Raw genomic sequence first — 14,616 nt, forward strand, 5'->3', positions numbered from 1 at the left:
TATTGGGGGTTTGTGGACCCTAGATTGATGAAGTTGAACTTCTGTAATTAATGAACTAAGTCAGAATCATGTGATTAAGGGCTTGTGGCTTTGTTGGAAGCCTTAAGACGTAAATCGTTAAAGGAGAACGTAGTCTTTATGTTAATGCTTTTGAGCTATATATGTTGATACTCTTGCTGGTCCTAAATCAGATTGTGATCTGCTGTGTGTTGGACTTGAGCTGTGAGGACTCTTGGCATTGGATAGTGAGCTTGCAAGGTAAGCTTTCGTGTCCTCGGTTTAGCCATGTTGTGGTTCCACCATGTCCCATGGGGGTATGGTTATATGCATTCTGTGTTACATGCTTTTGATGTTTTGGAAATGCTTTTGAGTTGTTATATGCTAGTGCCTTTATGATATGCATGTGGTGTTCCACCTATACGATAAGCCTGAGTATGTGGTACATACAAGATGGTGAGGCTGTGGGTGAGGTGCAAGCGGTGTTCCTTGTACTACATGTAGGTATAGACGTATTCCTGCATTTCTCTGGCCAGTAGATAGTGATAAACACACATGGCATGAATATCTGTTGCACTGCATAATTTTGGAACTTATATTGATATAAATGCCTTTAGAACTTATATTGCGTATGTAAGTGAGCTTGGGGTGGAAGATCCTTGAGGACCCCTTGTCTTACTGAGATTTCTGGTTTAGAGATCTCACCCCACGTTTGGGGAATGCTTATTTCAGGGTCAGGTAATGTTGAGACCTCAGGCGGCAGGAGGCCAGAGCTGAGTTAGATAATGATGACATTATATGCTGACATGTTGGATGCTGGATATGCTTGCTGTTTTTATGCTTTTGCTTCATGTTATGATTTTGGATTATCTTGTTGAGACGCTATTGATTTGGTGAGCATGGGGATTGTCCATGCCACGTAGACTTGTTAGGTCTTTCTTTTATTAGAGTTGTATTAATGCATCAGGATATTGTCCGGATTACGTGATGTAATGCCGTGACTTAGATACTCACTTTATATGTTATATTGAGGTATTTCAGTAGATGTCTTATTGCAATTTACATTCAGGCGATATTTTATGAAATTGATTAAGTAATCAAGTTGGTAATTGATAATGACGTCATAATTGAAAAGAAAAAGAATATTCCGCATTTTTAATTAAGCGTAGCTTAATACGATGTAATGATAACACTATCGGATATATACGGGGTGTTACAGGTTTAATCCCCGTGTGTGCTCCACCATGCCCGTTGAGGGTATTAGTTGGAGGTGTATGTTGGTAATGTAGTATAACATGATCATACATATTTGTACGTATAGTGGTACATAGGATGTACCATGTCTTTGGCCAGTAAACAGTTTGCCTTCGGGCGTTACGGACTTCCACTGGATAGGTCTCCATGAGGGAGTTCCAGTTGACCTGGGGTTGTAGTGTGTCATCCGTAGAGGAGCACACTAGGAAGTCTCGGGTGTATATGGATGTTGCGTGGTTTTGGCATTGACCATTCCAGCTTCATCGTATTTTATTCCCTATGCTTTCCTACTTCACTAAATCCCTTGCTTTATCCCGTTTTGAATGTTGTATTATATTATTGGCATTCATCTGAGTGAGCCATTGGGCGGAGTAATCTCCAGAACCTCTGGGTTATTGAGATATATTCGTATATCTGATAACTCTCCCAAATGAGAGTTAATTTAGTATTTTTTGATGAATTTGTTGCATAAATTCCATATAAGTTGTCTTCTTTGCATGATAATTGAGCTAATTATTGTATACTCATGATTAAGTGTTTTGAGATGACTAAGTATGGAAAATAAGACAATATTCCTTGATTTTGTATAAGAAAAGATGACTTGTTGAGTGTCTGACTTTGCAGGAAAAATTGACGTAGTAATGCTGTAGCAAAAGAGCTGAAGAATTGATGACATAGCAATCGCTACAGCATGATAGTGTGGACAAAGGGACAACCGAACTTTTGAAATTCAAAAGTTAGTTATTCTCCAACAATACACCAGCAAGCAAAGGACGAATCTGAAGATATAATCTTGTCCCAAAATCCCAAGGAACAAGGATAACAACTTCACACTCGGTCGACAACAACATTGGCACAAGGAATCCAAGAAGATCAAGATCTTATCCAAACAAGTGCCAACAAAGCCCAAAAATCCAAAGAATAAGGACAACAAACTCACGCTCACATTCGGTCAACAACAACATTGGCACAAGAAATTCAAGAAGATCAGGATCTTATCCAAGCAAGTGCCAACAACCCAAGAATCTAGGGATACAATAAGGCTGCAGCAACAAGATTCATGGCTTTTAACTCCTAACCCTAAAGCCCAATTTTCCAACCATTTTTCCTATTTAAAGAAGAGTTCCCCCATGGATTAAAGCACGATTTTGGAGAGAGTCCAGAGAGGTTCAAGGTTCGAGAAGTTAGAAGCAAGTGAGAAGAGTTTAGAGAGAGAAAGTAAGGTTCTTAGAGAGGGAAGAGCTGCTGGAGCAGTGCTGGAGCAAGGCAGTGACGACGTTTTCCTACAACATTCATTTTCATCTTCTTTTCTGTTTTCCAATGAGTTAGGTGATAAAGTACATATGCTGTAACATTGAGATGTATGCCTAAACTTTGTTTATATTAATGTTTGATTAGTTATTCAACGAGTTTGCTTAATCTTATTCATGTGTGCATGTCGAGAGATACATATGTGATATTGAGGAGGTTGGGGCCGAGAGGTTTCCAAATCCAGACCCTTGTTGAATTGTGTGGATTAATTAGGTTAATTATAACTTGATTATGTTGTGGGTAGAGAGATCATTCACACCACATAACCTTGAACTTGAACTTGAACAATTCAGTGATTAGTTTGGCCATAGAGATGTGGGAATTAGTTATTGGATATATATGTTAGGTTGGCCAAAAGCCCCAGCATACCTTAGTGTTCGGTTACTAGTTAAACATTGATATAGCATTGTTAAAACATCGTTTCAGTATTGCTGTATCAGGGAAATTGAACCTGACCTATATCTCATCCATCATTTTAATACTTTAGAATTAGTTTACTGTTTTCTTAATTTTAATTGTCTTTTATTTTACAAATCCAATCATCACAATTAATCATTTTACCTACTTTCTTCACCTAAATAATCATTACTTGACACTTATCTCCGTGGGAATGATACTTGGACTCACACATCCCTTTATTACTTATGACACGTGCACTTGCGTATTTGTGTGGAAGATTTAATTTATTACAATTTGCACAACAAGTTTTTGGCGCCATTGCCGGGGAATAATCATAAAGTTTTTTTTATTTTAGTGAAGAATTTTATTCTTTTTATATCCTTTACCTTTCCCCTTACTATTTTAAAGTTGTTAATTGCAGCGTATGAGCAGTTCTTCTTCAGAGCAAGAAGCAGATTTTGATCCTGAGATTGAAAGAACATTTCGAGCAAGAAGGAGACGACAAAGACGCAACAATTCTACAACAATACCCAACATGACAGAAAGGCTGAGAAACGGTGAAGAAGATGAACCTAGACATAATAATGAAGGTCCAAATCAAAATGAGATTCCAATCAGAGCGCACGCAATTCCTACGCTCAATAACCTGCATTCTGGAATCGTTCAACCTGATGTAGCAATAGTGAACTTTGAGCTGAAGCCAGTGATGTTTAACATGCTGCAAACCATTGGTCAATTCAATGGAATGCCTAGTGAAGACCCTCACCTTCACCTCAAAATTTTTATGGATGTAGCAGACACTATCAAAATCAGGGGAGTTACATCCGATGCTTTAAAGATGAAGTTGTTCCCATATTCCCTCACCAACAAAGCTAAAGCATGGTTGAATTCTTTACAACCACAGTCAATCCAAAGTTGGGAGGATTTAGCGGACAAGTTTTTATTGAAATTCTTTCCTCCCATGAAGGCAGCCCAATACAGGAATGATATATCAACCTTCAAGCAATTGCAAGAAGAATCATTATGAGGCTTGGGAGAAATTCAAGGATCTGTTGAGGAAGTGCCCAAATCATGGCATTGCCGAATAGATTCAAATAGAGACATTCTATAATGGGCTTAATGGACCAACAAAGAGCATGGTCGATGTATCATCTGGAGGAGCTCTTTTAGAAAAAACATATACAGAAGCATATGCAATATTAGAGAGGATGGCAATCAACAACTATCAGTGGCTTGTAGAAAGATCAAGTTTAACACCAAAGAAGGCTACTGGAGTCTAGGAATTAGATACTGTAATAGCACTGTCAGCACAGATTTCAGCTTTGAACAACTCTATCAAGACGATGAATTTGTCTGCTGAAGCTAAAGCACAACCAGTCAATGCCATAACTGATGCTATATCATGTGTTTTCTGTAATGGTCCCCATGTTTATGATAATTGTCCACAAAACCCTCAATCTGTTTGTTTTATTGGCAATTTCAACAGGAACAACAATCTATATTCAAATACCTATAATCCCGGATGGAGGAATCACCCAAATCTGTCCTATTCTCAAGGACAGCATCATGGACAGCAACAAATGTCCTAAGATACAACAAAAAGGTCATATAAAGCTCCATACCCTCCTGGATTCACGCAACAGCATCATCAACCTAAACAGCAAGCTGATACATCAAATTCGCTGGAAAGCATGTTGAAAGATTACATGACGAGGAGCGATGCTATAATTCATAATCAAGTTGCATCAATCAAAAATTTGGAGACTCAAGTAGGTCAATTGGCAGAAGCACTTAGAAGCAGACCTCAAGGAACCTTGCCAAGCAATACTGAAGTCCCAAAAAAAATGGAGAAGAACAGGTCAATGCTATATCATTGCGGAGTGGTAAAGCCGTAGAAGAACCAGAAGTCATAAAGAACTACCATGAGCAGAAGCAGAAAGCATTGAGCCAGATTGAAGAAGATAAAGTTGCTGAAAAGGTGGAAAATCATGATCAACCCAAAGAACCTCAAGCTGCTGACACTGAGAGTATTGTTACATCAAAACCACTACAAGGTCAGACTGTCAGCAAAGTAACAAGACCACCACCACCCTTTCCTCAAAGATTGCAGAAGCAAACTGATGACAAGCAGTACAAGAAGTTCCTTGATGTTCTAAAATAGTTGCACATTAATGTACCCTTGGTTGAAGCTCTTGAGCAAATGCCAAGTTATGCAAAATTCATGAAGGACATCTTGGCAAAGAAGAGGAAGCTGGAGGAATATGAGACAGTAGCTCTAACCCAAGAAAGTAGTCAATACTACCTCAACAAGTTACCGCCAAAGCTAAAAAATCCAGGGAGTTTCACTATTCCTTGTACTATTGGTAACCAATATGTAGGTAATGCATTACTAGATTTAGGCTCAAGTATTAACCTTATTCCTAAGAGAATTTTCAGGAAGCTTGGAATAGGAGAGGCACGTCCAACCACTGTTACGTTGTTGATGGCTGATAGATCAATAACTTATCCAGAAGGAAAAATTGAAGATGTGTTGGTAAGAGTGGATAAGTTCATTTTTTTCGCTGACTTTATTGTTCTTGACTTTGAAGCAGATAGGGAAGTACCCATCATTTTGGGAAGAGCATTCTTAGCCACTGGACGAGGAGTGATTGATGTTGAGAAAAGAGACTTAACCATGCGAGTCAATGATGAGCAAGTTACATTCAATGTACTCAAAGTATGAAGTATCCTGATCAAGTGGAAGAATGCGCTAACATGGATACTATTGATGCAGTTCTGCTACAGCAACTCAAGCAGCAAACAGAGACAGAACCACTGAACGTTGCTATAGCAGAGGAATGTGCAAACGATGAAGATAAAATGAAGGAGTGCCTTGCATGGATGGATTCCCAACCAATAAGGCCACACAAAGAAAGACATTTTGAATCTCTTGGAGAAAGAATGATAAAGAAACTCAAGCCATCGATAGAAGAACCTCCAATCCTTGAGCTCAAACCCCTGCCCCAGCATCTTAAATATGCATACTTAGGAGATGAAAATAATTTACCTGTTATTATTTCATCTTTTCTCTCTGATGCAGAAATGGAGCAGTTGCTAAAAGTACTAAAAGAGCACAAAAGAGCCCTCAGATGGAGCATAGCAGACATAAAAGGAATCAGCCCTACATTCCGCACACACAAAATATTGCTGCAGGAAGGCTACAGCAGCACTGTGTATCCTCAAAGAAGGCTGAATCCTATGATGAAAGAAGTTGTCAAGAAAGAAGTGATTAAATGGCTAGATGCTGCAGTAATATACCCTATTTTAGATAGCCAATGGATAAGTCTTGTGCAATGTGTACCAAAGAAGGGAGGAATCACAGTTGTGAAGAATGAGAAAAATGAGCTTATACCAACTAGACCTGTGACCGGATGGAGAATATGCTAGGATTATAGGAAGGTTAATGATGCTACAAGAAAGGACCACTTCCCTTTGCCATTCATTGACCAATTGTTGGATAGACTAGCAGTGAAAGAGTTCTATTACTTTTTAGATGGATATTCGGGCTACAACCAGATTGCTGTAGCACCAGAAGATCAAGACAAGACCACATTTACTTGCCCGCATGGAACCTTTGCCTTTAGAAGGATGCCATTTGGATTATGCAATTCACCAGCAACCTTCCAAAGGTGTATGATGGCAATATTAACAGATATGGTGGAGAATTTTGTGGAAATATTCATGGATGATTTCTCGTATAACACCTCGCAATTCTAAATTAAGTATTAAAACATTAAATGAGTAATTAAGTGAAGGATTAGTGAAAATCCTAAAGATTAGGCCAAAATACAAAGAAAGGGCAAAACGGTAATTAGCCAACACGCAACCCTAGGAAGATAAAAATTGAGTAGAAGGTCTCAGATGGTAAAAATAACCCTGGAAATGGATTCAGAACGAAAAATTGAGTGGTTAGGCAAGTTTCAGAAAATTCAGTGAATAGTGTTTTACCGGGTCAAAATACCGCGGTACGATTGCACCGTAAAATGTGTCGAGTGAGTTTTGAGCTCTAGGTTTTAAATATGAGTTATAAATGGTTTATAGAACTAGGAAATATGATTTCTGGTAAAAATTGATGGAAATAAGTTAGTTTGGAGAAGCGTGCCAACGACGCATGCAACAACTTAAAACAGCGTTTTCTCTGAACGACCGGAAAACTCCGAATTCATCTGATCAAGGGTAATTAAAGGACAATGGTTAATGTTAAAAATTAGATTTTCTAAATAGGTTATGAAATTATGGACGTTTAGTGGAATCAGAGGGAGTTTTGAATTAATTTGAAAACGCGTGAGGTGGCGGTGGGACCCACCCCACTTAAATGAACCTTGCCACATGGAAAAGCCACCATTACATCATCATCTTCCTCCCCTCCTTCTTCTCCAAACCCGCAACCCCTTCATTATTATGCAAAAATGGCTTTGGAAACTTCATTTCACCATAACTTGATCATTTCTCCACCAAATCCATCGATTTTTAGCTTGAAACTTGATGGAAAACACCTTCTAAAGCCATTGGTGGTACTCTTGAGCCTTGAATCCAGCTGTATTTTGCAAAATCTCCTACTCAAGGCCGGAGCTCACTTGCTTAGATTTGTGTTCATGGAGCTTCTAGGTGCTCCAATGGTGGAGTATGTTTAGGAGGAGCCTTGTGCCTTGCATTTGGGGTGAGTTTCCTTGTATTTAATCGGTTGATTCATGTGATTTGAATTATGAACCCTAAAGAGGGCTTAGATGATTGATGTGTTTAGAGAGCTCAATTGGGAAATGTTTATACATGAATGTGTCGTAGAATAATGTGTATTAGCTATAAATGCAATATAAATTATTGAGGAAAATGTGTATTTTTAACTTGGAGAAATTTTAGGTTGTCATGACTTTGGATTTTGAAATTGTGTTAGGATGGGATTGGTGAGTTGTTGCATGATTGGATGTTGATATAATGATATTGTATGAGGTGTGGAGTGGTTAAAATTAAGTGAGAATCCTTTGGAATTACCTAGTTGACAATTCGGCCATGTAGGGAATTTTAGGGATTTGATGTAGTTGGAAAGTGGAAGAATCAATGAAAAATAATTGAAGGTGTTAAATGCCATAAAGGATCCTAGAGTAAAATATTAGGCAAATCTTTGTTTAAAAGACGTAAAGTGAAAAACGACACTTGGTATGGTCTTTTGGCAACCTAAGGAAGTATAATAAAATGAGAAAGAAAATTTAGAAAAATAAATTGTGAAATAAGCCTAAGAAGGCCGAACCTACAAGGGTGTAGGAGGGTTTTGACGTTTTTCGCGTTTTGATAGAATTGTCGTGTACTGACAGTTCGTACATGGTTATTGTAGGTTGTCGTACGTCGATTTGAACCCCGAACCGTGAGTCGGTGGATTGCCCTTGGTCCTAGACCAAGTGGGATTGAGGTAAGTGGTTGAATCATGCTTGTATAATTGTTAACTGGCATGTGTTCGTATTAGTTTTGTGTAATTGAGAATGTCCTCTGTGTAGGCATTTTGTTGAGTAACAAGCTTGGAACATAAACTGCTTGGAGCTAAGTGGAGAAACACATTGAGGTAACCTCTTGGTACTGGGGCTTGTTCCCCTTGTGTGTTCCACCATACCCGTTGAGGGTGATGGTAGGAAATGTATATGAGTAGTGTAGAATAACATGATCATGCATGTAGATGTATGTTGGTACATAGGTACCGAGTCTCTGGCCAGTAGACAGTGTTGCCTTCGGGCGTTTCGGACTTCCATTGGATAGGTCTCCGAGAGGGAGTTCCAGTTGACCTAGGGTCGTGGTGTGTGATCCTGATAGGAGCACACTAGGAAGTCTCGGGTGTATGCGGATGGAAGGGGTACCTTGGTTGGATGTTCTAGGAACATGCCTTGGATGAGACCCATAAGCTTATATGCCGAGGAAGTTGCGTGGTATTGGTAGCTACCATTCCCGCTTTGTCGTATTTTGTATTCCTATATTCCCCAGTTTCTCTAAATCCCTTGCTTTATCCCGTTTTGATAAGTGATTATTTTATTTTATTTATATGCATCGAAGTGAGCCATTGGGCGAAGTTTTCTCCAGAACCTCTAGGTTACTGAGATATATTCGTATATCTCACCCCATCTTGGGAGATATATTTTCGGAGGTAGCAGTGGTACGGGAGCGGTGGGCAAGAAGCCCGTAGGATGAGTCATTGGAGGACTTGCACTTTTTGCATTTTGATGGCCATTTGGCCTAGGCTAGACTTAGGGCATGAACATTCCATATGTATGTAGGATGAGTTTCACATTCATATTTGTTCATGTCATTTTGCCTAAGTCTAGTTAGTTGTATATGTCATTTGAAGTTCATGTTTCAAGTTGTAATTTAAAGTTCATGTTTAAGTTGTAATTTAAAGTCATGGAATCGTAAGTTGTAATATGTTGTAATTGCACTTGGATACTTGATGTAATATGATGGAAGTGCTTTAGGCCTATTTTAGGATTATGATTAATAGTATGTAGAGAAATTGCATGTAAATGGACATTGGTGATTGAAACAAGTTAAGGATTTATAAAGTGAGCTATATGGTATAAATTGTGTAATAACTATAAACTGAGATGGGTTGTAAGTGCCCCAAGACATTGTTGGTCCTTGTGTGTGCCACCCATTGGTTATTAGGTACATTTGAGGTATTAGAGAGCATTTGCAAATTTGGGGATTTTAGGAAAAACAAAGGAAACTGTGGCGAATTTTCTGTAGAATTGGCAGAATTTAGACGAACTTCAGGAGAGCATATCTTCCTCCACAGAGGTCCAATAGGGTTGTTACATATGCCATTTTAAATCTTGAGATGTCCCCTAAATTGTGTTAAAATATGAGAAATTTATGGGTTGCACACATCCCTGTAGAAACCTGTGAACACAGACTGTCCAGAACGCACCTGTGCAGGGGCTGTTCTGACAGTTTTTGGGAATCTTATTCACGCTTCGTTTCTCAATAAAATTAAGTGTATGATATGTCAAATTGAAGCTTGAGGTGTCTAGTTTATGGTATAAAATTTGAGAGCATTTGAATGAGTGGTTTTCCTGCAGTAATTCGTGGAGTGAAGGATGTTTGGAGCTGTTTTGGGGTTGGTTGGCAGTTTTGCTTGTCCAACTTCAAACGGCGATATCCGGAGCAAACGAGATCGAAATGACTCGTGTGATAGCTCATTGGAAAGATAATTAAGTAATAAAAAAGATAAATAAAGATGAAGGACTGGTTTTGTGCAGTGTGTCCGCAGAAAAATAATAACCGAACCATGTTCGGATAGGTAGAAAACATAAGATTGAGAAATATGCTAAGTGAGTTTATGGGATCCCCTTAGTGTCTTGTATTGAGTAAAATAAGATATAAAAATAGTTTAAACAAGTATTCCGCAAGAGGTTACAGTTATGGTCACAACCTTTATTTATTACGCTTTTTACGGTTTTAAATGCTCGCGTAATAAACAGAAAAAGTTTACTCGTATTTTTATAAATGAATTGCTGTGATTGTAACTGCGCTTAATATCATAATTAATGTTAACAATACCGGTGTACAACAGGCTGTTACATCTCGGTTTTTGGTAAATCATTTGAGTCTTGTCTTAAGAATTTATCAAAGGTACTTAAGAGATGTGAAGAGACTAACCTAGTGCTGAATTGGGAGAAATGCCATTTCATGGTCAAAGAAGGTATAGTCTTGGGTCACAAAGTATCAAAGGATGGACTAGAAGTTGATAGAACAAAGATATCCGCGATTGAGAAGCTGCCCATACCCGTTAATGTCAAAGGAATCAGAAGCTTTTTGGGGCATGCTGGATTCTATAGGAGGTTCATCAAGGACTTCTCAAAAATTTCCAGACCTCTATACAGATTGCTAGAGCAGAACACCCCATTCATAATTGATGATCAATGCAAGGCAGCATTTGAAGAATTGAAGCAGAAGCTTATTACAACACCCATAATTGTTGCACCCGATTGGACTTCACCATTTGAAATCATGTGTGATGCTAGTGAATGTGCCATTGGTGCAGTACTTGGTCAAAGAAAGAATAGGATATTTCATCCTATCTATTATGCTAGCAAAACGCTTATAGGGGCACAATTTAATTATACAGTCACTGAAAAAGAACTTTTATCTGTTGTTTTTGCATTTGAAAAATTTAGATCTTATTTATTTGGTGCTAAAGTGACTGTTTTTACTGACCATGCAACCATCAAATATTTGGTAGACAAAAAGGATTCAAAGCCAAGATTGATACGGTGGATTCTTTTACTTTAAGAGTTTGATTTGGAGATTAAAGATAAAAAAGGCACAGAGAACCAAGTTGCAGACCACCTATCAAGGCTGAATGATGGAATGTCAGAAGTTGATGAAGAACCAGTGAAGGATGAATTCCCAGATGAACAGCTATTTGCTATTGACTATGCTATAGCACCATGGTACGCTGGTATAACAAACTTTCTGGTGAATGGAATAATGCCAAATCATAAGAACTCAGCAAAGAAAGAGGTTCATCCATGACTGTAAGTACTATCTCTGGCATGAACCATACTTATTTAAAATATGCCCAGATCAAATTTTAAGAAGATGTGTGCCGGAAGAGGAGATGCAATCTATACTTGAACATTGTCACTCATCTCCCTATGGTTGCCACTATGCTGGAGTCAGAACAGCAGCAAAAGTGCTACAATCAGGTTTTTACTGGCCCTCTTTATTTAAAGGCTCACATGTTTTTGTTTCAAGTTGTGATAGGTGCCAAAGAACCGAAAATGTATCAAGGAGACATGAAATGCCTCTCAACCCTATCTTGGAAGTTGAACTATTCGATGTTTGGGGGCTGGATTTCATGGGACCATTCCCACCTTCATTTGGAAATCAATATATCTTGGTGGCAGTTGACTACGTCTCTAAATGGGTAGAAGCAGCAGCATTACCCACCAACGACTCCAAAGTGGTTTGGAAGTTCCTCAAAAATAATATCTTCACAAGGTTTGGCACACCAAGAGCAATCATAAGTGATGAAGGAAGTCATTTTTGCAGCAAGCAATTTGAACACCTTTTGGCCAAATATGGAGTGAAGCACAAGATTGCTATAGCATACCACCCTCAGAACAGTGGGCAAGTTGAAGTGTCCAATAGAGAAATCAAGAGGATCTTAGAGAAGGTGGTAAATCCTTCAAAGAAGGATTGGTCATTCAGATTGGATGACTCACTATGGGCATATAGGACTGCTTACAAGACAGCATTAGGTGCATCTCCATACAGAATTGTCTATGGCAAGGCATGTCACCTACCTGTTGAGTTAGAGCATAAAACATACTGGGCTATATCAAAGCTGAATCTAGACGAACAAACAGCTGGACAAAAGAGAATGCTACAGCTAAATGAACTGGATGAGTTCAGGATGAATGCATATGAAAATGCCAAACTTTACAAGGAAAATATGAAGAAATGACATGATAATAAGATCCTGCCAAGGGTATTTGAGCAAGGTCAACAAGTTCTTCTATTTAACTCAAGGCTCAAGCTCTTCCCAGGCAAGGTCAAATCAAGGTGGACAGGACCCTTTAAGGTTGCACATGTGTATCCTTATGGAGCTATTGAAATTATGAATGAAAAAGATGGGAGCGCATTCAAGGTTAATGGACAAAGGCTGAAGCATTATTGGGGAGATTAAAGTATCAAGGGGACAACCATTATCTCCTTAAGTGAGCCAAGTTGAGATCCAATGGGAAGAAGTCAGGCTGAAGACTATAACACAAGCACTTTTGGGAGGCAGCCCAAAGTTTAATTATGAAGTTTTTAAATTATACGCATTTTAATTTCAGTATTTTAAATTATTGCAAGTATTAAATTTCGTATTATTAGAATTAGGATAAATTAGTTTCATGTTCTTTTTAATTTTAGTTAAGATGTTTTGCAGGGAGAAAAATGGTGTTGATACCCATTAAAAATAAAAATATAGGAACCAGGCTACAACACGTACATGGGAAATTAAAACCCATAGCAATTGGGTTGGAATAAAGAATCGGGCCAAGCAAACTTTGGGCCCAATTCAGATGCAGCAATTGAAGTCAATATGATGTACAACAAGCCCAACGGTAAAATTTTCAGAAGCTGCCACATCATCACTGACGCTGTAACAGTGCAACGGTTGAAAATTTCAAAGAAGGGATGAACCGACACAACTGGCAAACCTGTACGAACAAGCTGATGCAGCACCGTCCAATTCACCCAGCCATCAACATTGAACCGTTGTGACCCATGTGCATTTTTACCCCAATATAAAAGCCAGGTTCGATTTTTTTTTTCAATTTATTCATACAAAAGGAAAGAAAGAAAAATGTCTAAAGAGAGTATGGAGAGAAGAGAGCTTTCCCCTAAGGAAGGTGACCTGCTAGTAAGAAGCATCAAGAAGCCTAAAGGTGCTTCACTCGAGGATGACCCTATGGACGACCCCATGGGTGATAAAACTAAGGGTGACGAAAATGTCACGGAGGAGGGAAACCTCAAAGAAAATGCTAAGCAGAAGGTAGACTCGGGCAGAATGAGGAGGAAGACGATCTCCTACAAGGACAAGCTACTTCATCTTAATGGAGGGGGCAATGGATCAGATAGTGAGGATGAGGACTGGATCCTCCGTCAAAGAAGAGAGGAAGACGAAGAGGACTGTGAGGAAGACGACCTGGATGAAGAAGATGACCCTCTTTGCCCAGCTCTTCATTTTACCAAGGCGGAACACAAGGAGGAATGTAGGAAATGGCAATCTTCCCTTATTGTTAAATTACTTGGGAAGAAGATAAGTGCTAGGTTCCTAAAGACAAGACTGCTGAATTTGTGGAACCTTCATGGAAGTCATGAGATGATAGAACTGGATAATGGCCACCTGCTGTTAAAATGTTCTGACCAAAAGGACTACAACCATGTCCTCCACGAAGGCCCTTGGATAGTGGCGGGTCACTACGTTACCATCCAAAGATGGAGACCCTTCTTTGATCCGTTTGATGAAATTGTCAAGCGCATTGCTGTTTGGCTGCGCATTCCTAGTCTACCTATGGAGTTTTACTCATCACGCATGCTATGGAGGATTGGCAGCCTCCTCGAGAGACCTCTGAAAGTGGACCACAACTCAATCAGAAGAAGCAAAGTCGGAGACGAAGAAAGCACGGAGAAGGCCAGGTTCGCACGCATCTGTGTGGAAGTGGACTTACATAAGAGCTTGATATCCAAGCTGAGGATTGGGAAAAAAAGTTACCAGATAGCTTATGAGGGACTGCATCTTGTGTGTTTTGAGTGTGGACAATATGGTCATCGTAGAGACCAATGCAAGGGAAACTCAATGAAAACCCTACCTGCAGAAAACAAGGCTGACGGTGACCATGGAAACCCGAACTCCATTATCGATGGGGTTAACAAGGGGAAGCCTAATAATGATGCCTTTGGGGAATGGATGGTTGTCCAACGATCACCCAAGGGTAGACGCTCAAAAGCTATTCCGGCGAAACAAACTCCTCCGACTACCACGAACCAGACGGACTCTTCACCTGACCTAGATGATGGTCAACAGATGGGGAAAAAGACTGACAACCCTGACCATAAGACAGGTAATGTTGCGGGCAGACC

The 14,616-nt window shown here is 39.3% G+C and overlaps 1 protein-coding gene and 1 non-coding gene across 2 annotated transcripts; one reads left to right on the plus strand and one right to left on the minus strand.

Moving 5' to 3' along the window:
* Positions 1–3,936: 3,936 nt before the first annotated feature.
* Positions 3,937–4,039, minus strand: LOC133299538 (small nucleolar RNA R71). Its single transcript, XR_009749942.1, has one exon. It is a non-coding gene; the product is annotated as a small nucleolar RNA R71 (small nucleolar RNA).
* Positions 4,040–5,161: 1,122 nt separating this feature from the next.
* LOC133299529 (uncharacterized) lies at positions 5,162–5,683 on the plus strand. The gene has a single exon (XM_061498999.1). The coding sequence runs from the start codon at positions 5,162–5,164 to the stop codon at positions 5,681–5,683; it is 522 nt and encodes a 173-aa protein (XP_061354983.1).
* The last annotated feature ends 8,933 nt before the right edge of the window (positions 5,684–14,616 follow it).

This window comes from Gastrolobium bilobum, unplaced genomic scaffold (genome assembly GCF_033153095.1).
Source record: "Gastrolobium bilobum isolate Gb01-03AN ecotype WA unplaced genomic scaffold, APGP_CSIRO_Gbil_v1 utg37679, whole genome shotgun sequence".
Taxonomy (NCBI): Eukaryota; Viridiplantae; Streptophyta; class Magnoliopsida; order Fabales; family Fabaceae; genus Gastrolobium; species Gastrolobium bilobum.

What these genes read in the sequence shown, in the direction of transcription:
- LOC133299529 (XM_061498999.1), top strand. Translation starts at nt 5,162, where the DNA reads ATGCCAAGTTATGCAAAATTCATGAAGGACATCTTGGCAAAGAAGAGG.